Source organism: Anthonomus grandis, chromosome 2 (genome assembly GCF_022605725.1).
Source record: "Anthonomus grandis grandis chromosome 2, icAntGran1.3, whole genome shotgun sequence".
Classification (NCBI taxonomy): Eukaryota; Metazoa; Arthropoda; class Insecta; order Coleoptera; family Curculionidae; genus Anthonomus; species Anthonomus grandis.
This window is the reverse complement of record NC_065547.1, coordinates 11,755,026-11,778,120: the sequence shown is the minus strand read 5'-3', so window position 1 is coordinate 11,778,120 and position 23,095 is coordinate 11,755,026. Positions and strand designations below refer to the sequence as shown.

The window sequence follows — 23,095 nt, the reverse complement described above, 5'->3', positions numbered from 1 at the left end:
ATTTCCGCAAATCAGCTGTCATAATCAACTAACACGATGGAAACTGCAGCAAACGTGCTCGTTTTAAATACTCGCAGGACAATATATCAGGTTTGTACCGTTCTATCTCATGAACTGTATGTACATGGTTGAAAGCAAATTCAATATTAGTTGTGTATGTTTTTTTGTGTCCTACATTTTTAAATTTCGCCGACAGTTAAAAAAAATGTATGTCGAAAAATTCAAAAAACTCTATACAGTGCTTTCATTTCAAAACGATCCAACCTTAATAGCTTTCTTAAAAAAAAAAAAAAAAAAAAAAAAAAAAAAAAAAAAAAAAAAAACACGTCAAATTAGGTATACCGGGGGACGTTTAATTATGCATTTACTGAAGTTCTGTCAATCACCTCCTCACCTCCAGCTAACCTCACTTTAATATGTCAAATGGGAACCCCCCATCGTGTGATACATCATAGTAAGGAGCGTAAAATTCTCTATGCAACGGTACCAAAAAAAAATTAAATCAGTAAATGTGTAAGCAAATAGTTAGCGAAAATGTCTAGAAATAATAAATATTTTATTTACGCCAAACTTTGGTATGTCAAATGGCTACCCCATGGTGTGATACATTATTTTAAAGGGCATTCATTATGCTATCAATGGTTGTAAAATTGTAAAAAATAAAATTGATTGACCAAGAAGCAATTAAAGTGTAAATCGGTAGGGTAGAAAAACAAATTTAATTAGTTTAACAAATTTATTTTACTAAATGTTCAAAATGCGCACCGTTATTAGCAAGACAATAAAAAAGCATGTTTTCAAACTCCTTACGAACATTGGCAAGGGTCTGCCTCCTAATTTCTCTGCATTCTTGAAATATTCTATTTTTTAAATTCTCAATACTCTCAGGTGGGGTTTTATAAACTTTGCCTTTTAAGTAGCTCCAAAGAAAAAAGTCTAGTGGGGTTGGGTCCGGAGACCGCGCAGGCCATTCGAATGCACCACGTCTGCCAATCCACTTTTCTCGAAAATTTTCATCAAGCCACTCTCGAACTACCAAAGTGTAATGCGCGGGAGCTCCATCCTGCTGAAAATGTATATTATTTTCATTCAATAATATAGCACCATGTTGATCTACTTGATTTTCCATAGATTGGATGATGGAAGGGTATATTGCATTTTCTAAAAGTTTTAAATAAATTTCGCCAGTCAAATTTTCTTCCAAAAAAAATGGCCTGATTATTTCATTCCCATAAATTCCCGTCCAAACATTAATTTTTTGGGGATATTGGGTATGGCCTTCTCGAAAAACATGCGGATTTTCATTATCCCAGTATCTACAGTTATGTCTGTTCACCAGGCCATTTAAAAAAAGGTCAATTCGTCACTGAAGCAAATGTTCTTTAATAAATGGGGATCGTCGTCAATTCGCTGGCACATCACTTCACAAAATTGAATTCTCCTATCAAAATCACCTTCTCCGAGTTCATGAAGAATATGAATTTTATAAGGTAAGAACTTATTTTTTTTAACTTTATGTACAGAACCAGTAGAAATATTTGTTAGTTTTGCGGCCTTTGGTATAGACAAAGTTGGATCTATAGCAAATTGTCCTAGTACTTCAACTTGGCATGCTTCATCGACAACTCTATTTTCATATTTTTTCTTATTGCAAATCGATCATGTCTCTTCAAATTTTCGTATCAATTCTAATACGTATTTATGGCTCACGTTTTTATCTTGATACCTTTCATTAAATGCTCTCGCGGTTCTGCGAGCACACCGATCTTGAGCTTCCTAAAGGAAAATTATTTCTATTCTTTTGGCTAGCGTATACACCATTTTATTAACTCACTGTTTTAACTAAAATTGAAAAATTGCACACGTCAAACTGACAGTTTTAACAATAATAAATCGCCTGCTTTTTAAACGCCTTAAAAATGTAAAGTATTGCAGTGTTTTTTTGTACCTATTAGGTAGGTTTCGCAAAAAATATAAGTGAAATAAATATACATACAAAGTTATAAGACTGCAAAGATTTTTGCAAAAAATTTGAAGACACTCTTTTTTCTCGCAAATAACGGTACACATTAAAAACCGCAGAAATGGGGATCTCTCTTTTTTGATTTCAATTTTTTTTTGCATGAATCACAAACGATCGCCAAAATATGAAAACTTCGAGAATTTTTTGAGACATTTGCATTTTTTCATTCTAGATTTACTGTACCTAAATTAAAAACCTCAAATTATTCCTATATAGAGAAAGTCAAAGTCAAGTAAACGACATCTTGTAAAAAATAAGTTCTCTTTGACCGCCAAATTAATATTGCCCTAGCTCCAATTACTTACATTCACAAAATATCCGAGAAAATCTCTATTAAGTAATCAAAAAATAACTGCTCAACTTAGTTTAAGCTTCATTAAACTTCTAGCTAATCTAATTATACACTCATTCAACCTGACATTTCCCATCTCTGAATTAAACTTAAAATAACTAAATCTAAAGTTAGTCCGAAAAAGTAGATTCGGTTAGTTCGTGACTGGAATTTCTTAAAATTCTCTCCTTTTATTATTTTTTGTTCAATTCAGTTTCATTTTTCGCAGACATTTTTCGCTTTAAACCGGACGGATCCTTGCATGAAAGTCGATATCGGGATCCGCTTTACCGACAATAAACTCACGAATTCGTATTTCCCGGACTGTCTGATTTTAAGTCGGATAAATTTTACTTCCTGGCAACGTCGTCCTTTGGCCAATACTATAATATTGTGGAGCCTTGAAGAAATAAGCAATTGTCTGGAATATATGAGAAAATATACTGCAAAGAAGAAAGAAATATCTGCAAGTGCTTAGAAAAAGGTCTATAAATAAAAGTCACCTGAAAATTTTGAAAAAAGTGTAAAGGCAGTAAAACATGTGTAAAATGTAGTGGTGATAATGACGTTAAGAAGTGTAATGGAAATGTTGTTAAATGTGTTAATTGTGTTATGTCTAATCAAAGATATGGCCTTAATTTGGATGTTGGTCATACTGTATGGGAGTTGAACAAGTGTGAATCGTACTAAAAGATTGAAGACCAACAAAAGAACAGGTACAACATATAGCAATTAGATAAAACTATTGTATTTAATGCAAACATGGTTTATTTTAACTGTCAAGGGTACATTTACAACAAGGATCACATTAAACTTTTAATTAACGATTGGAAACCAAAGATCAACTCCCGATATTGAGTCATGTGAGCTGGTCATAGATGAGTATAAATTAGAGCAATGTACAAGTAATAATCTCTCTCTCTCTCTCTGCGCAAGACAATTAAAGCTCTAACTGCACAAGCCTACAAAATGTACATCCATAGTATTGAGAGCAAAATAACCTCCGATCCGAGTGAATTTTGGTCTTTTATTCGAAACAAACGTAATCAGTCTCAAATCCCCGGCTCAATGAAGCTTTCTAACCAATCATACAATACGCCTGACAGCATTGTGTCCGCTTTTGGAGATTATTTCAGGAGTGTATACACGAACTCACTTCCCAGCGATCATCCTGTCATCTCTGAACCTCCCTTAACTTGCATAGACGTCGTCGCGCTCGCGGCTAGCGACATTATAATGGCGAGCAAGTGTCTCAAAAGCAAAATGACCTCTGGCCCAGATCTAATTCCTAGTTTTTTAGCTAAGGACTGCTCTGTTGTACTTACAGACCCTCTGCTCCACATTTTTAATCTGATCCTTAACACAGGTATTTTTCCCAATATCTGGAAGCAAGCTTGCCCTATCTTTAAAAAGGGCGATGCTGGAACAATAGAGAATTACCGCCCTATATCCATTCTGTGCAATTTCTCAAAGTTATTCGAGTTGGCTCTTTATAAATTAATTTTTCCCAAGGTTAAGTCCATGCTGGCCAACGATCAACATGGCTTTGTTTCTGGCCGCTCATGTACTACAAACCTAGCATTCTTCTCTCAGTTTGTGTGCGAAGCACTTAATGATAGAAGTCAAATCGATGTTATCTACACAGACTTTCAAAAGGCTTTTGACCAGATTGACCACTTCATCCTATTAAATAAGCTTGAACGCCAGTTTGGATTCTCCGATCGCTTGATAAAGCTCCTTAACTCCTACTTAGTTGACCGCTCTCAGTTTGTAGTGGTCGAAGGCTTTAGATCTGCTTGTTTTTCACCCACCTCTGGAGTTCCTCAGGGCTCTAACTTGGGCCCCCTTCTCTTTAACGTTTTCGCTAATGACTTGATCTCCACCCTCAATTGCTCTCGGTTAGCATATGCTGATGACCTAAAGCTTTTCCATAAGATTGACTCTATAGCAGATTGTGGTCTACTGCAAGAGAACATCAATACTGTACACCATTGGTGCACTTTGAACCGGCTTAACCTTAATGTTTCCAAGTGTAATGTGGCCAGCTACTTTCGTATCAAAAGTCCAATTGCCTTTAATTACTCAGTTAATGGAGAGTCTCTGGCAAGGTCTACATGTTTCAAGGATCTTGGAGTCACCTTTGACCAAACATTTTCTTTTATCCCTTACATCGAAGATACTGTTTCTAGAGCTACTCGCATGCTAGGCTTTATTATTAGAAATTGCAAACTTTTTTTGAACACTGCCACTGCCAAAACTCTCTACTATGCATTTGTTAGATCCAGGCTGGACTACTGCTCCCTCATTTGGTCTCCCATTTACAATCAGCACATTCACCTATTAGAATCAGTCCAACGGCGATTCCTTAAATGTTTGGCATTTAAGGATGATGGAGTCTTTCCTCCAAGGGGTTTTGACCATAACCTGCTGCTCTCTAGATATACTGAACGGTCTCTTGCGAAGAGGAGAGAAATGCATTCGGTGAAATTCTTGTTTAATTTACTTAACCATAAAATTGACTGCCCATCCCTTTTGCAAAGGATTTGCTTTCATATACCACGCCCAGGATCTAGACAGTGTCCAGCTTTTAACTTGGACACAGCCAGGTCCAACATTCTGTACCAGAGTCCTATTTACTTTATGTGTCAAAACTTTAACACTATTCTTGTGATATTTACCATGACGATTTGGCACTTATCTTGAATCACCTGCGTATGGTCGGTGGGGGAGGCTAGGTTATTTAGTTTTTAGTTATTTAGTTTTTAGCTTGAATACATTTATTTACTAATTTTTTTTTTGCTCTTTTGATTTAAATTAATTCTTGATTCTTATCCTAATTTAGTGTTGATTTTTTATTATTTATTTTCTCAAGTTCACTACTTTTTTTTTTATTATATAGCAATTCTTTTATAGTTCTTTTATAGTTTAGTTGCATGAATCTAATACAATTCATGCATTTGTACATTTATATATTTAATTGATTTTCCTGTAACTGGGTATATGTAACCTGTTGGAAATAGAGCTTATTATTATTATTAATAACAGTAGAACAGGAGAGTACTTAGCATTAATTAGGTGTGATATTAAATATAGAATTAGAAAAGTAGTATGTGTTGAAAGTTATGTCTGGTTACTGTCTTTTGAAATGTCTGTGTCTCGTGATAAGTATTTGTGTTCTGTTTTATATCATCCACCTAACAAAGATGATGCTAAATTTTTGGAGTTTTTTGATCAATACCTAGATGAAGTTAGTGACTTTAATGGAACAAATGTAATTGTTGGTGACTTCATTTTAATATGCTTAAAAATACTTTCTACGGCAACAAAATTAAGGACATAATATTTAGAAATAGATTTTCACAGATAGTCAAAACTCCAACTAGAACCGTTTCTGCTAGCCAAACTTTAATTGATTTTATAATTACCAATGACAAGCACTTATCTCATAGTGCACATATAACACCCAAAATTAGTGACCATTCCATTTTATCAATTCTCCCAAATGAAAAAAAGATCAAAATATAGAACTTGTATCATATCAAAGATCATTTAAGAACTATAATTATGTAAAATTATAAGAAGAACTTCTTGCATTCGACTGGAATAACAGTATCTTTAATGTAAATAGATTGGCTAATTCTTTTGTGAATGACATGAAGAGTATTTTAGATAAAATGAGTCCGAGGACTAAATCTTTACAAATATTAAAATATAGGGATAAAAAATGGATAACCGAGGAGATATGAGAACTTATGCGTGAAAGAGATAATTTATATAAGAGGGCGATAATTGATAAAAGTGAAAATACTTGAAATCAATATAAGGCTAAAAGAAATTTTACAGTTAACAAAATTAGAGTAGAGAAGGAAAATAATTTTTTTGAATGTATAGATTCTAATAGAACCCGAAGGAACTATGGAAGAATTTGAAAACACTGTTGCCGAGTAAAAGTAGCATACTACCGCAGTAAATTAATTTTAATTTAGAAATACTCCAAGATGAAGAAGTTATATCCCACAGATTTAATAAATATTTTGTAGAGAGTGTGGAGGATATTATAAATAATATACCACAAAGCGGAAACAGATTAAATAAAGTTGTATTTCCCCCCGTGTTTAACATTTTTTCTAAATTCAAACCTGTCTCTATGTTAAAAATGAAAAATACTCTAAAAAACTTAAAAAATGTTGGTGGCGGTGATCTGGTATATCAAAACATGTCCTCTGTGATGTCTCTCTTGTGGTTGGTAATATATTGTTAGATATTATTAAGATTTCTTTATCTAACGGTGTTTCCCAGATGATTGGAAACTGTCTACTGTTATTCCTGTTCCCAAAGTACAAAGTCCCAAGTACAAAACACAAATTTGCATAATGAATTTAGACCCATTAATACGGTACCTGTCTATGAAAAGCTCCTTGAGAATTGTGTTAAGGAACAACTTGTTAAGTTTTGTGATAAAGGCAAAATAACTATTCCTGGACAGTCGGGATTTCGTGAGCATCATTCTTGTGAATCCGTTGTCGTTGATATTTGTGATGATTTTCTCAAAGCTATCGACTGTGATAATCTTGTTTTAGCGGTATTTTTAAATTTTAAGAGAGCCTTCGAAACGATAGATAGACAAATTTTAATTACCAAACTACAGCAATTAGGAATTAGGGATAATGCTTTGAGTTGGTTTAAGTCGTATGCGTCCAACGTGAAATGTTTAAAAATAGTATATTTCAGTGTGCTTCTGTTAATTATGGTGAGCCTTAAGGAACTGTTTTAGGACCATTGTTATTTCTACTGTACATTAATGATATGGTAAAAGTTTGTGAAAAGTGTAGGGTGGTATTATTTGCAGATGATACAATGGTATATATTATAGGCAAAAACTTACAGCAAATGCAAATCGACCTAAAAAATTAATTGAATAGTTTATTTGTCTGGCTTTGCACTAACAAATTGTGTTTAAATACAGCTAAATCGAAGTTTTGCATATTTGGCAAAAAGTCACGACTTAGTCAAATAGACATGGATAGTGTGAGCATTACTGTAAATGGGAATAGCATTCTTTATGAGAGTGAAATTAAGTATTTGGGTACTATTCTAGATGCCAATTTAAACTTTAGTGCACATGCAGACTACGCCATGCAGAAATTCTCCAAAAAAGTTGGATTTATCACCAGAGTGAGAAGAAACCTCTCCATGAGCACAAAGTTGCTTTTGTTTAATAGCATTGCACTTCCGCATTTGCAGTATTGCTCCACGTTGTTGTTTAATCTGTCACAATATAAAATACACCAGTTGGAAGTAATACAGAATAGAGCTATGAGACTGATTTTAAAATGTGATCGATATACACTAATTAAATGTATGTTAAATAGGTTGAGTATAACCCGATATATGTTTTTTACCACATGTCTCATTTCATTATGCAACGATGCAATTTTGAAAAATGTTGTAATATTCCTAATCTTTTTGTGAAATAATATACGTGGCGTGCCATTTAAAAAAAATATGATAACTTTTATTTGATCCACCCTATATATGTAAACATATTTTTTAGTTTTTAGTTTTTTTGGCAATCCTACAACTTTTCTATAAACATTTTTCCTCTACCTCGTATGGTTTAGACGCTGTCTTTGCGTATGCTTTGTTGACGTACTCTGTACATTATATAAGTACATTAAATCAGACAATAGTTTTTTTTATTACAGATGTAATTACATCAGACTATTGTCTGATGTAATGTACACCTAATAAGGTGAAACATTGTATAACACGGTTGCAAAAATTAAGTTTCGTCCCTTACCTTACTGGCAGTAAGTAACATCATGGTGGATCTTTCCAGAACTTGTCGTGCAGCAGCCATTTGAGCCCTGCGCCTCTCGTCCTTAAGGTCGTTTTGTCTGTCTCCCGTCAAATGGGCCAGCTCCACCATCTCAGCCCCGAATTGGCTAAAGGCCTTCACGAACTCCGTAAAGTTGCTTACGGATTCTAAACGGTCTAAACTATGAGATACCTGAAAGAGGAAATGAATAATGCATAAATTTTCTTTTTGAAGCATTAAACTTTTCTTAATTACCCGTGCCCCGCCAGCCATTTTGTCTGGTTTAAACTTCTCTTTGCCTTCTCACCCTTTCGTTTATTATACTCAGAGTTAAGAAGGGTCATTTGGCAGAGAGTTTGAATAGGATTTTATTAAAAAGTTAATTTTATTTATGTATAAAGTATTTTAATTTAAAAGTTTTGTTTTAATTATCAAGAATTACATATACAGAACATCTAACCCAATAAGAATTTGTTAGCAAGCAATTTAAAATCTATCGTTCGAATATTCTTGAATATCGTAGTAGGCTCCTGCAATAAGCAACCCCTTCACTTTTCTTCTAAAATTCTGAGAAATCCATCTTATACTTTTAGGCAAATAATTGAAAAGTACCCGACCATTAAAGACAAATTAATCATGCACCTGGGCAGTTTTATTTATCTGGCTGTGTAGTAATAACCTCAGCTTAAATGCAACTATGTAAGTGTAAATTTCATGTATTCGCTAAAAAGTCGAAAATAAGTTCAATTAATGTTCAGAACATGCGTATTATTGTAAATCGAGAGAACATTGGCAATGATAAGGAAATCAAATATTTCGGAAATATTGTTTATGTTTATTTCAGTTTTATATAGAGGAATTCTAAATTTTAATAAGTTACCTGGGATTGTTAGGTGCTGTGATGACTTTAACCAGTTTAAGAGGCTTTTGAGGGAATTTATTGAGAAAAATTTGTAATTGTTAATAATTTGTTGAATAAATAAATATTGAATCAAGCTGAAATTAATAAGTAAAAAACTATTTCAAGTGCCTTAAATAAATAAAAGTGAATATGGGACTAAATAAATATAGACTGTACCGTAATTGAAACCAACTGCTTAACATATAAACTGCTTAAAACTAGAAATTAAGAAATGATTTCGGAATATAGAAAAAAAATAGAAAAATTAACTAAGTACATAATTTGAATTTCCTGAAATTTTTAAAATTATTTTAAGAGAACTACTTTAATATAAACAAGCAATAAAATATATTAATTAATTCCAAATCAAAGAGAAAAATTACTAAATAGATGATATATAGATGTTATTCTAAATGTCTGGAAAATATAAAAAAGTATTCTTGATCATTAAAATAAATATAAATATCTTTCTGTACCTGAAACAAAATTAAAACTATACCAGAAATCCTGAAAATTTAAGAAATTACTTTCGGATAAATGAGAAATTTATTAAACAAAAAAATAATATATATAAGTAGTATTATATAGTATAGTGTATTATATGTGTATTATATAGAATAGTATTTATAAGTAGTTATTTTACTGGCCTTTAAGAAATAAAAAATGACCTTATAAATGTGACTAAAATACACCTAAATAAACTTAAAATATTTCAAGTGTCTAAAAATAATTATAATCAGCTCACAAAGCTGAACATGAGAAATTAGCTTAAAATAAATGGAAAACAAAAAATATTTAACTTCTTCAAATCAATGAAAAAAATGTTATACCCACTACCTGGAAAAAATAAATATTTAGCCTTGGTGAGTAATAAACCAAAATAATCCGTAAGTGACTGGAAAAATTTAAGATATTTACAAGTAACTGAGAAATTAAAAAAATATCTAAAAGATGAAGTAAATGACTTAAAGTTTTTTTAAATTACATTTTTTAAGGCTAGAAAAATTAAAAATGTCTCCAAATAAGTGAAAAATAAAATAAAAATTATGTAAATAATTTGATATTTCCAGAATTATTTTTCTATTAGAAATAACAAGCGAAAATAAGTTTTTAAAAAATATTTCAAGTGTCTCAAAAATAAACCTTATCGTCCTAAAAAGCTAAAAAATATGGGATGTTACCTATGAAATGTTAAAGATAAACGAGAAATGATTCAACTCCCGATCAAAAAAAATACTATAAGAAGTTTTTCTAATCTCCTAGAAAAAATAAAAAGTGAGTAACTGGAAAAATTTAAGAAAAACTTATAAATAAAAAAAATAAAAAGTAAAGTAAAAAACCTTCTGATTTTCCCGGAATTATTCGCCAATTAAAAATGACAAATGAAAATAGCTGAAACTTTTTTTAAATGTTTAAATGCAAGAAAAAAATCATTCCAAAAAGCTGAAAAATGTCAGAAATTCCTTTAATATAAACAAGAAATAAAATAAATTAAATAACTTCTGATCAAAGAAACAAAATTACTAAAAGAAGCTACTTTAACTACCTGAAAGAAATAAAAAATTACTTTTGATTATTAAAATAAATTTTAAGTGCCTGAAAAAAAGTTAAAATTATTTAAAAAATGTAAGAAATTACTTTAGCATTATCGAGAAATAAAAAAAAATATATCAAACAGAAAATTAACTATAATTAGCTATTCCACATGCCTGGAAGAAATAAAAAATTACCCTTAGACGAAAAACGAAAATAGACCGAAATATTCTGTTAGTAACTGGAAAAATTGTAAATATCCGTAAATAACTGGAAAATGTGAAACAAATAAAAATTAAGTAAAATATTTGATTTTCCCGGAAATTGTTCTACCATTAGATATAAGAAACAAAAATGGCTTAAAGAGTTTTTAACAATATTTAAATTCCTAAAAAAATTAAACAAAAAGTTAACTTATATATTAAATTAAAATTAACAGCTGCCTGGAAGAAATAAAAATTATCCTTGGTTATTAAAATAAATCTAAATATTCCCTGAGTGACTGGAAAAATTTAGGAAATTATGTTTAGATAAGCGACAAATTAATCAGCTCGGAAAAAATATTACTACCAGAAAATATTGAACTGCCTGGAAAAAATAAAATTTTACCCTTGATGACTAAAATGAAATAAATTTGTGGCTGAAAATATTATTGATAAGGAAAGATGGAATATTAATTGTAGGAAGAAAAAATAGTAATATGAAGTATATGAATGATACCTTGATTATTGCAGTAGATGAAAAACTGATAAATATAATGAACAGACTAGAGAACTATTAGTAAAAAATATGGTTAAAAAAAATTAAATGAAAACCAAAGTAACGATCGATGGTGAGTTATGATGTAGTGGACAAATTTGTATACCTTGAACCTTGATAACCAAAAATAGCGCCTGTACAAAAAAAGGAAGAAAAGATTGGCAATGTCCAGATCATCAAAATTAAACCCATAAAAAAATGAAGAGATCAAATTATTACAACAACATTGAAAGTAATACTGACCAATTTCTTGCTCTTCCAAAACAGATCCAAAAAAAAATTAAAGCCTACGAATTATGGGTCTATAGGCGAATTCTAAAAGTGTCATGGGTGCACTGCAAAACAAACGGTTTCAGTTACTTTGGCCATATAGCTAGAAAAACAGGTGTTTTGGAAAACCTCCTAGAAAAAGACCTAGAGCAAGGTCTCCTAGACCTAGAAAGAGAATGAGGTGGGCCTACAGATTAAAAGAAAAGACGATATACTCAATGCACGAAGCATGCATTTAAAAAAAAAATCCTTTTTGTTTGTCCAAAATATACACATAAAATACAGTAAGTAATATAGAAATAATCTTATCAATTCTTCGAAAAAGGACAAATAAGGAAAGCATCGTTATTATAAAAAACCGATAGACAGATACATGCAACACCACAAAGATGTCGATATATCTGCGGGATGGTACCCGTTAAAAGTATAAATATACTATTTTCAGCAATATAAAAGTGTCTAATACAAAAATCCTATACTTATATAAATTAAAACCTAAGTCTACATAAAACCTAAACCTAAACCTAGATTTACAATAAAACAAAATAAACTAAAATCTTAAAAACTTTTATGTATGAACAAACGGAGTTATCAGTTCTCTTAAATTATTTCACTTAAAAAGCTAAAAGAAACCGTAGTAGATGCATGTAATATATATTGTATTAATTAAAAATCTATAATAGATTTAATTAAAGCAATAACCTGTGATACACAGATCAATTCAATCACATATTCAATCACATACACATTCAATTAAAAAATAATGGAGGAGGATATTTATTTTTTATTTTTTATAAAACAATTATTTGTACTTACAATATAACAAGAAATACAAAAAAAAATAAAAATATATAAATCACAAGATATTTCCTTGTTTGGTCAATAAATTACTTTTAACACTCTTTATAAATGTAAATGTATATGTTTGTGTTTTTATTTCGTCCGCTAGTTCAGTTCATAACTTAATAGCCACGTAACTGAATGATTTTTGGAAATTCGCAATTTTATGTTGCGGAATTAAGCAATTATTTATATGCCTTGTATCATGGTTATGTCGACTACAGTAAAATAACCGACGCAAATAAGGTGGCTGACCAGTTTTTAAAACTCTATGCACAAAACTCAGCGAATGACATTTTCGCCTGTTAGTAATTGATAAACTGGAAGCCTATTCAAGTGAGGCGTAATGTAAATGGCGTAATTCTCTGTATGTTATATTAAAAAAAAACGTAAACAGGAGTTTTTGCATTGAATTTGCCGTTTCCGCTGTTGTGAACTTCCGTAAACAACATATCCATAATCCATAATAGACAAGACCAAACTGTTACAGAGAAAATATTTTATCTTTGACGATATATATTTCTTAATGCTCCAGAGTTTCCTCAAACGTATATAGGCAATACCTTCAGTTTTCGCTTCACATGTGCATTAAAAGATAATTCAGAATACAGATAAATACCTAAATTTTTAACTTCCTCCGCTATTGGAAGGCGTGTATCATTTATTTTAGGAACAAAATTCTCGGACAATCTCGTTTTAGTTTGGTACCACCAAGAAATATTACAGACGATTTAGAAGGGTTAAGTTTTATATTTTGACTTTTGGCAAAATTATTAATATGATTCAAGTCAGTATTAAAACAGTTTTGTGCAGTTTGCACTTGACTTCCAGGGAATGATATACAGGTTGTGGGTAGGCTAAGATAGCGCCTTAACTATACGAGGTAGAGCAAAAAGTTCTACAGCAGTTGTAGGGTTGACAAAATCCTACGAACTAAAAATATTTTTATGTATACTGGGTGTGTCACAAAAAAGTTACTATAAAATATGATTTTTTTAAATGGTACGCCCTTTATATTATGGTACTAAAATGTGAGGCAAAAAGAGTACTTGTAATTTCCATGCGGCGTTGCAATGTAATTAATTTTTTTATGTTATTTTTTGCTTTTTAGAGGGTTCGTTTAAAAAATCATAATTAACTTAAAATTTATTCTGCGCCTATGAAACTTGTGCCACAGTTAGTCTAGGGTACCTCCTCTAGGCTGACTATGATAATTTGTAATTTCTTAATATAGGGTGTTTTTAAAGAACTGTCAAACTTGCTGAAATTAAATACGCAATATCTCAAATTTTTCAAATTGAACACCCTGTATATTTTTATCCAATTAAGTTTGTCCCTCAAATACCTTAATATTTTATTCAATATTTCCTATAGCTTAACCAAGTACTTTTTGAGATATTTTAACTTCTCTGTAAAATACTATGCATAAAACGGGTATTCTTTAAGTTTTGATCAAGATTGCTTAGAAACATTGGTTTAAACGTCAAATAATAATTGTCAAATTATTAGTTTTATGACAGCAGTAGACAAGATCAATGTTTTTTCTTCAAAAACCATTTTAAAAATTATTATCAATGAGCTAGTTATTTGATTTTTAATTTTTATTGTTCATTTTGTAATCAATATGAATTTTCCTCGTGAGGACTTTGTTGATATAATGGATGCCCTTGGAGCTGCTGAAAGAATTTATAATTTATAAAAAACATGAACGGGTGAAGCCAGTTACAAATGAGGAAAACAGGATGACAGTAGCTTTAAGTGTCGTTGAAGATCCTCATAAAAGTGTAAGGCAGCTTGCTAAAAAATTACCCTTTAGTGCAACATCAATATCTCGAATGTTTCGAAGCGAAAAATTCCATCCTTACCATATTCAATTGTTGCAGGAATTACTTTGGCAGGATTATGAAAGAAGAATGGCTTTCTGTCAGTGGGCGCAAAATAAGATTCGTCAGCCTGAATTTTTTAATTTAGTGCTTTTTTCGGATGAAGTTACATTCCATAATAATGGCAGTGTTAATAAACATAATTTTCATTATTACGACACCAGCAATCCATTCTTCACCCAAGAAATCTATCATCAACAAAGAGGGTCGCTTAATGTTTGGGCAGGAATAATAGGACATTACGTTATTGGACCGCACTTTTTTAATGGACATCTTACAGGTGAAATGTATTTAAACTTTTTACAAAACGATTTTAATGTCCTTCTACAAATGTTGCCTGACCATGTTTAAAATAGGATTTGGTTTCAGCATGACGGCGCTCCAGCTCATTATAGCCATGCTGTTAGAAATTTTTTAAATGAGCATTTTGATGACCGGTGGATAGGGAGAGGTGGGCCGGTCCCTTGGCCCGCAAGGTCCCCAGATTTGACCAAACTGGATTTTTTCTTGTGGGGATATGTGAAGGAAAAAGTCTATCAAACAACTCCTACCATAAGTGAAAATATGAAAAATGAAATTCGGGAGATTTTTCAAACAGTCACGCCAATTATGTTGGAAAAGGTTAATGACTCATTCTCAAAAAGGGTAAACGCTTGCGTACAAAATTTAGGAGGTCATATATATAACACAATTTATAATAATTGTAATTGATCTTTAAAATTTAAAATTAGTGTAACGATGTACATTTATGTACATCAGTGTTGGGACCACTGTTATTTTTACTGTATGTGGATGACTTGAGTTCATTGAAACTGCAGGGCAAGGTGGTTCAGTTTGCTGATGATACCACCATACTATGGAGCCATAAAAATTCTGACTATATTAAGACTTGTATCCTTGAAGACCTTCAGATTTTATCAGGGTGGTGTGCTTCCAACAGGCTCGTGTTTAACGTAAGAAAGACGTCTATTATGGGGTTTAAGTGCGATGTTCAGGGTCTGATGTTTGACGAAAATTCCCTCTTGCAGAATAAAGAGTGCTGCAAGTTCCTAGGAACTACCATTGATGGTCGGCTTCGGTTTGAAGATCATATTTTACATTTAGCTGGGAAATTATCTTCTGGATGTTTCGCAGTAAGAATGGTAAAACAAGAGCTCGGAGGGGTGGTTGCACGTTCAGTGTACTTTTCACTTATTGAATCTCATATTCGGTATGGCTTGCCTTTTTGGGGTTTAACCAATATGGGGCTACTTAACATTATCTTTGTTATTCAAAAAAAAGCAGTTAGATACCTGTGTTCTGCTAAGTTAAGAGATTCTTGCAAACCCCTCTTCATTTCTGAAAAAATCCTAACTCTTTTTTCACTTTTTATCTTAGAAACAGCTGCTCTTATTCACAAAATTCCCAAACTACCCTCTGACACTGGCCATTTGACTTGTCGTGTAAATGATGTTCCCCTACCTATTCCTACGTCTTCCCTTACCAAAAACTCATTAATTTACATAAGTAAAAAAATTTACAATCATGTTCCTCTGTATGTTAGACATATATCGGATGTTAAGAAATTTAAAAGAGAATTAAAGTCGCTTTTATTGGCTAAGGCATAATATAACCTGGATGACTTTTTTAATGATAGGTTTTAACCTTGGACATGTTGGAAAGTTTTCTTTTTTTCCTTTTTTCTTCTCTAGTTTTGTCAACAAGTTTACCTTTATTTAGTAATTGATTGTTTTATTTAGTTATCTTTAATTTAAGTATGTTCAAAAAGTTTTATCTTCTTGTGTTTAATTTTGTTCATTGTTTTGTCAATTTTTGAAATTGTATTTGTGTTTTGTGCTTGTACACAAGATTATTCTTACGTAATATAGCACATTTTCTTTCTTTCTTTCTTTCTATGCAAAAATACGTAAGTACCTAACTAGTATGTAATTTAATTTTGCTATTTTTTTAGCAGTTTAGGTGAATAATTGTGTTGGATAATTTTTTAAGTATGTAATAATAATAATAATAATATTAATAATAATATTTGAGTATTATAGTAGTATTTGAGGGACAAACTTAATTAGATAAAAATACACAGGGTGTTCCATTTGAAAAATTTGGGATATTGCGTATTTAATTTCAGCAAGTTTGAAAGTTCTTTAAAAACACCCTGTATTAAAAAATTACAAATTATCATAGTCAGCCTAGAGGAGGTACCCTAGACTAACTGTGGTACAAGTTTTATAGGCGCAGAATAAATTTTAAGTAAATTATGATTTTTTAAACGACCCCTCTAAAAGGCAAAAAATAACATAAAAAAATTAATTACGTTGCAACGCCGTATGGAAATTTTAAAAACGTTATACTAAAGTAAAGTACTCTTTTTGCCTCACATTTTAGTACCATAATATACAGGGCGTACCGTTTAAAAAAAATCATATTTTATAGTAACATTTTTGTGACATACCCAGTATACATAAAAATATTTTTAGTTCGTAGGTTTTTGTCAACCCTACAACTTTGCTGTAGAACTTTTTGCTCTACCTCGTATAGTTAAGGCGCTATCTTAGCTGTACACCTTGTTGGAACACCCCGTATATATTTGTGAATCGTCCGCATACTGTTGTATCTTACAATATTGTAGATGCTTATACATATCCGCAACATAAATAGGGAACAACAGTGGGCCCAAAATAGACCCTTGAGGTATTCCTTATGGCATAATCAAGGAATCTGACTTAGTTAGAAGGTAGTCATTAGTACATATTGCAACACAGGAACCGTTGCTAAGATAAGACGAAAAGAAATCTATCGAGGTTTTTGAAAGGCCAAAATATTTCAGTTTTTCTAGAAGCAGCTTATCCTGAAACCCGATTGACAATCTGTAATATTATGTAAAGAGGCATCTAGCACAAGATAGAAATGCATGGAAACAACACATACCTAAAACATTATTACTACACCCCAGAAAATAAGATGACTGAGAATAAATGACTGGAAAAACCAAAAGTGTATGTATGTATATTTAAAATGTCATTATTTTTCAAATAGAATAAAATAAACTGGAAAAAAGGGGTCCCGAGGGAATAAAAATCATCAAGAAAATCCGAAAAATTGATTTTTACATTTTTTAACCCTTTCGCGTCGATTGGGACTTGTCCCATCAAAAATTTGGTTTTGAAAATGCGAATTTTTTTATTTGTTAAACTTTAGTGTCTATTAATTTATTTCTTTATTAGTACCCGCAATGACAAAAATAGCTTAAGTTTATTTTTTTAACGTAAGTATAGTGTGGGCTATATATGTCCCAGCCGTATATTTGTTTGGGTTTTATATGTCCCAATAGAAAATAAACCAAGATCAAGAAAATCATATTATTTATTTTTTTTAAAGAAATACAACATTGGAAGTGATAAGATGAGAAACATTCTTTACATAGTGGTACGTCAAAGGCGGAGCATAACATGACCGTCTTTTTTTCTACTTTTTGCTGGGCACAACGACGGCATCTTCTTCTGGTTTTTGAAAGGATAGGTAGATGGTCTCCAATATTAATCATATTTTTAGAGGATAGTGTGGTCCTACCAAATGATTTCTTGCGAATTAAAGCAGCATTTTCACGTCCAATTCCTATCAGTTGTTCTGCCAGATTTACCAAGTATGTCAGAAACGGAGTATTTTCTCCACCATTTCAATGATTTGAGGTCAATGTCATATAGGCCTGTAAGTTGATCGGACAGGTCTACGCCCCCCATAAAGGAATTATATGTGTGTATTGCTTCGAGACAACTTAGTGTCATTTTTTTACCACCTTTACCAGTCCTTGCAACCTCGACTACATGATCAGTATGACAGTTACTCAGGACCATTACTTCTTTAGTATCCATCCAATTGAATGCTATTGTACCATAATTATTGCAAACACACTGCATGTCTCCTCTTTTCACTGTCTTTTTATCAAATTGCTCAAATTTCGGCATATTCTTTCGAGTGGCTATGCAATTCCAACTTGAGGGAAAGGTAAAGTGTTTATTAAATTTACAGAAGTAAAAAAACGGTCATAACAAATAAGTACCTGGTTATCTCTTAATTTTTCTGTCAATTTTTTTACTACTCGTTTACCTAGGGTGTCATCAAGGGTACCTCGTTCTCTTCCAGAATAAATAATAAAATCATAAACATAACCCGTATTAGCGTGGCAGCGTTTCCAAATTTTTATGCCTCTTTTGATTGGTTTTAATGGTAAGTATTGTTTTAATGATGAACGACCTTTAAACTTTGTCATAGACTCATCTATGGATTGAAATTTGCTTTGGGTTCTTGCTTTTGGGATCGTCGATTTAAGACACGTAACAATATCTTCAATATAATAAGTTTTACTGGCGTTATTTGGCTTTTGTGGACGGTTAAAATACAGTTTACTAGCCAGAAGTCTAAATCTATCTCTAGAGATAGCTTCTTTTATAACCTGGTTGCCCAAAGACTTATGAGAAGCCCAATAATGCTGCATTTGGGGCAATTTATTATAAGCCATTTTAAAAAAACACCGTGTTATAATCATTATTTCGTGTGAATCAGTTAGAATTTGTTTCATATTTCGAACCTCTTCAAGAATTTTAAGGCGCTCATTGGTACACTGGGCAATACAAATAAATAAAGAAGGTGGCATTACTTTGAGAAAAATATCCAGCTCTGTACTTCCATGATTGACCTGAGCTATTATTGTACAGTTGGCCTTTTCTGGGACCTTATACCGGGGTGAAAAATTATCAATTTCTTTCCAGATCACAATTGAACAGTCAGCAGGAGAAGATGCCGGAATATCAAGTTCGATTTCGTCCGAACTGTTAGATGAATCAGGGGATTCATAGGCACCATCTGGATTGAAACATGACGTTGATGGTTCATAAGAATCAATTTTCATTATCGCAATTTTTGTGTTCTTGCGTTTTTTACTAACCTCAAGAAAATCTGAATTATCACTGAAATCCGTTTCTTCCTGCTCGTATTTGGATCCACTGCTCTTAAAGGGATCTTCCTCTTCATCTAATGATAAACCGGCTTCTGCTAAAGCCTCTAGTTCTCTTTGTGTTAAACGTTTCCTAAAAAAGAGTTTTATATAAAAAATGCTGATGGGACGATAATAAACCAAAGTAAAAGTCGGTGGGACATATGTGTCCCAGAAGAATTTCCTAATTTACATGTAAAATATAAACACTTAACATTAACAAATAATTTTAAAAACTTACCTAGACATATTCGAAAAAATATCCGTAAATATTTTAAGCTGTATAACACGATGTTTGCTAAATTTGAAGCAATAGCAACAAAACAATAGCTCGCTGTCGGTTAAATGACTGTACTACTACCTATTCTAAAACAATTGACTGCGCTGCTTGAATATTTTGTTGACAAGCATTGCTGAATGCGGATGGGATATCGGGCTATATAAAAATCATTGCATAATGTACCATCAGTATTTTTTGAAACTTGGATGGGGCATATATGACCCAACAGTAATTTCAGGCTATTAATTTACAAAATAAAGTCGAGGCAAAAGGGTTAAACATAAACTGTACGGCTAGGATTCTAGTTAAAAATTGACGTATTTTAAAAACATCCTCCGAATTAAGTATTTATTCTAAAAACCCTTAAAATAACTTCACAAAATTCTATAAAACTCATACAAAAGCCGTTAACCAACCGGAAATGATCACGTACAATAAGTATTTTGACCTTCAAAAATTTATTTTTATAATCCGATATATTTTTATTTTTACCACATTATTTTTTACTGTATAAGTGTAAAATAGACAATTTAATAAAGTTCATTAGCAAAATACGCTGCTATACGGGTCTTACCTTATCTTTTGCTAAAAGGAGTTGCTTAACTACTACAATATCAGCGAGAAGTAATACTCTGGTGATGGCGGATAAAAGGCATTTGGCAGCGCGAATTAAAAGGCTTCGGTCAAAGGTCATCTCTTCGCTACTTTGTTCCTCACAAATATGTTCAATCGCTCCACCTGGAAGTTCAAAAAGAAAACCCTATTTAGTTTTATGAAATAGATTTTATATGGAAATTTGATGTTCCCTTCCACCCCTTTCTCGTCTCTACAGGGTTCGCAAAATAAGTATGTAGCTCATACGCTTTCGTGGAATTCACAGTCATTCCGTATTTCGTTGGAAAACGCGATTCCCCGGAGGAATTCTTTTCTCTTTTCGCTCGGATGATGCAACTCTCGGCCTACCATTTCCCGGTTAAATATTCGTTTTATACGGGCAACAGACGCGAAATTGTTTTCTGTGGCCCGAAAATTCTCTTTTTCTTTTTTGTGTAACTCGGGGGCTTTTGTGTTGGATGCTTTTTTTTTAGGACTTACTACGGGTTGATTGTCTGTGTTAATTTTAAAAAACCAGTGTAAAATAGTCGAATAAATATACGTGTAAATTAATATATATTTTTAAAAATACAGAGAAACAATAACTTTATTTTATTAAAATAATACGGATTAGGTTTCGCTAGTTGTGGTGCGGTAAGCGGTACAGAACACAAATATACAGGGTTTTCGAAAATAGACGGAGATATTTCAATGGGTGATTCCTTGTAAAAAAATATGAGAAAAAGTTTATATAAACATGTGTCTGGAAATGCAGTTTTCAAGATACAGGGTGATATTTTTTTTAAATATTGTAACAACCTGGAATTGCTGCAAATCAATTAAAATAGTAATTGATAATAACTTTTTAGGGAAAAAAGTTATTGATTTAAAATAGCATGAAACATCCTTAAAATAATCCCAACCCACGCTTCCAGCATACCAATGTATGCAATAAATAACCTCAAATGATATAACAAATGATGTTCTATCAATCAATGTCAACGTCATTTCTGTCAATTTTGCCAAGCAAGATGGCAGACATACGATTCCGATTTGTACCATACAAGATTCATACATCTGGGTAAGAATATGTGCTGTGCGTCGACCAATCAAGTGCAACAGCTGCGCTGTCGCGTTGAAATGAGAGGCAAAGTAGCGATAACCGAAAGAGATCGGATTCGGAGACGTTGCAATAAACGAGATGTTACTGTATACACAAAAACCAATATATGCCCCAAAAATCAATGAAAATAAAAATACATAGGACAATAACAATAATTTTTATACACGTAGTGCAATAACACACTTTTGTTAGTACCACATACCTAAGCAATATACAATGCATCCCAAAAGTTATGTCTAAGTTCATTTAAAATTCAGGGGGGTGTTCGAAAAAAAAAACGCTCGGACCCGTCGATTTTTATTTCAAGTTGCGCATTTTTGTACGTGAAGTTTGTATATACAGGGTTGCTCAAAATAAATTACGACCATCAACTTAATTTTTTCAAATGAAAGCACCTTTTTTTATTTCATTTTTGAATTTCGCGTGGAATTTTACGTATGTTTCATGCATCATGTCCTATACCTAAAGTCAACAGTTATCGAAAAAAAGACGACCAAACATTATTGTTGAAGTTCACCTTACGAGTCACTTTATCTCTGAGAATTTTTATACAGAGCAAAATTACATTCATTCGTGTTTTTTTATTGTTGGCTGGTGACCGAGTATTTTCATAGAAACTGTATGACAGTTGTACGCCAAACAGATATTGTCAAGTGTGAAGTGTACGAGCAAAGTTGCGGTTTTTACAATGGTAAAGTTAACGGAACGAAAAAAAATAGAAATTCTGTGCATGGTTGGGTTTGGTGATAGAACACGTACTCAAAGCGAAGCTGCTCAATTATTCAATGAAATCCATCCTAATGGTCCTCCGATATGTCAAAAGGTGATGAGTAGAATAGAGGCTAAATTTAGAGAATTCGGTCATGTTAGAGATCTGCCGAAATCTGGTCATCCTGCTCTAGATGAAAATGAACAACTTGACGTTTTGCTTTCTTTGGAAGAAAATCCATGCACTCCTCTGTCGCAGATTGGGACAAATTTACACATGACGAAATCTATAGTTTACTGAATAGTTAAAAAGCACAAATAACACCCCTACAAAGGTTTTTCTGTGCAGTAACAAATATAATTTTTTCCGATGAAGCCACGTTCTGTTTAAATGGTAGTGTGAACAGACAAAATTGGCGATATTGGGCAACAGAAAATCCGCATTGGATAATGAAGGTAAAAACCCAGTACCCTCAAAAACTAAATGTGTGGCGTGGAATAGTGCGCGGAAGAGTAATAGGTCCCTTTTTCTTTGAACAGACTTTAACGGGATAAGTGTATCTCGATTTTCTCCAATTTGAATTAGTTCTAGCATTACTAGCTTTATTTCCAAATCCATTGGACCTAGACTATCCTGACGAAGAACTAATTTTCTAGCAAGATGGCGCTCCTCCACACTATGCTGCCACTGTGCGTACATTTTTGGATGAAACATTTCCTAATTGGTGGATAGGAAGGAGAGGACTCATCGAATGACCTGCTAGGTCGCCTGACCTAACACCAATGGACTTTTTTTTGTGGGGATACCTCAAGTCGAAGATATTTGTTAATAGGCTAAATAATCTAGACGACTTGAAAGAGAGAATTCGCAGAGAAGTGCGCGCCATAACTCCGGAAATGATTGAAAATGTGCAACGAGACTTTATTGATCGCCTTGGATATTGTCAAGCAGTGAATAGCAACCATTTTGAACATTTAACTTAATTTTTGTTCTTTTTTTATTTGTTACATGAATCGTCTTTTTTTCGATAACTGTAGACTT

General features: G+C 32.3%; 1 protein-coding gene across 5 annotated transcripts in view; it reads right to left on the bottom strand.

The window, feature by feature from the left end:
* The window catches only part of LOC126747184 (alpha-catulin), a 281,545-nt gene that overhangs the window by 75,609 nt on the left and 182,841 nt on the right, over positions 1-23,095 (bottom strand). For all 5 annotated transcript variants that reach the window (XM_050455705.1, XM_050455711.1, XM_050455696.1 and 2 more), the window contains exons 3-4: positions 20,203-20,366; positions 8,155-8,364 (exon numbers count right to left, since the gene is read on the bottom strand). In XM_050455705.1, the coding sequence (XP_050311662.1) occupies positions 8,155-8,364; positions 20,203-20,366 (374 nt within the window). The remainder of the gene's footprint in view (positions 1-8,154; positions 8,365-20,202; positions 20,367-23,095) is intronic.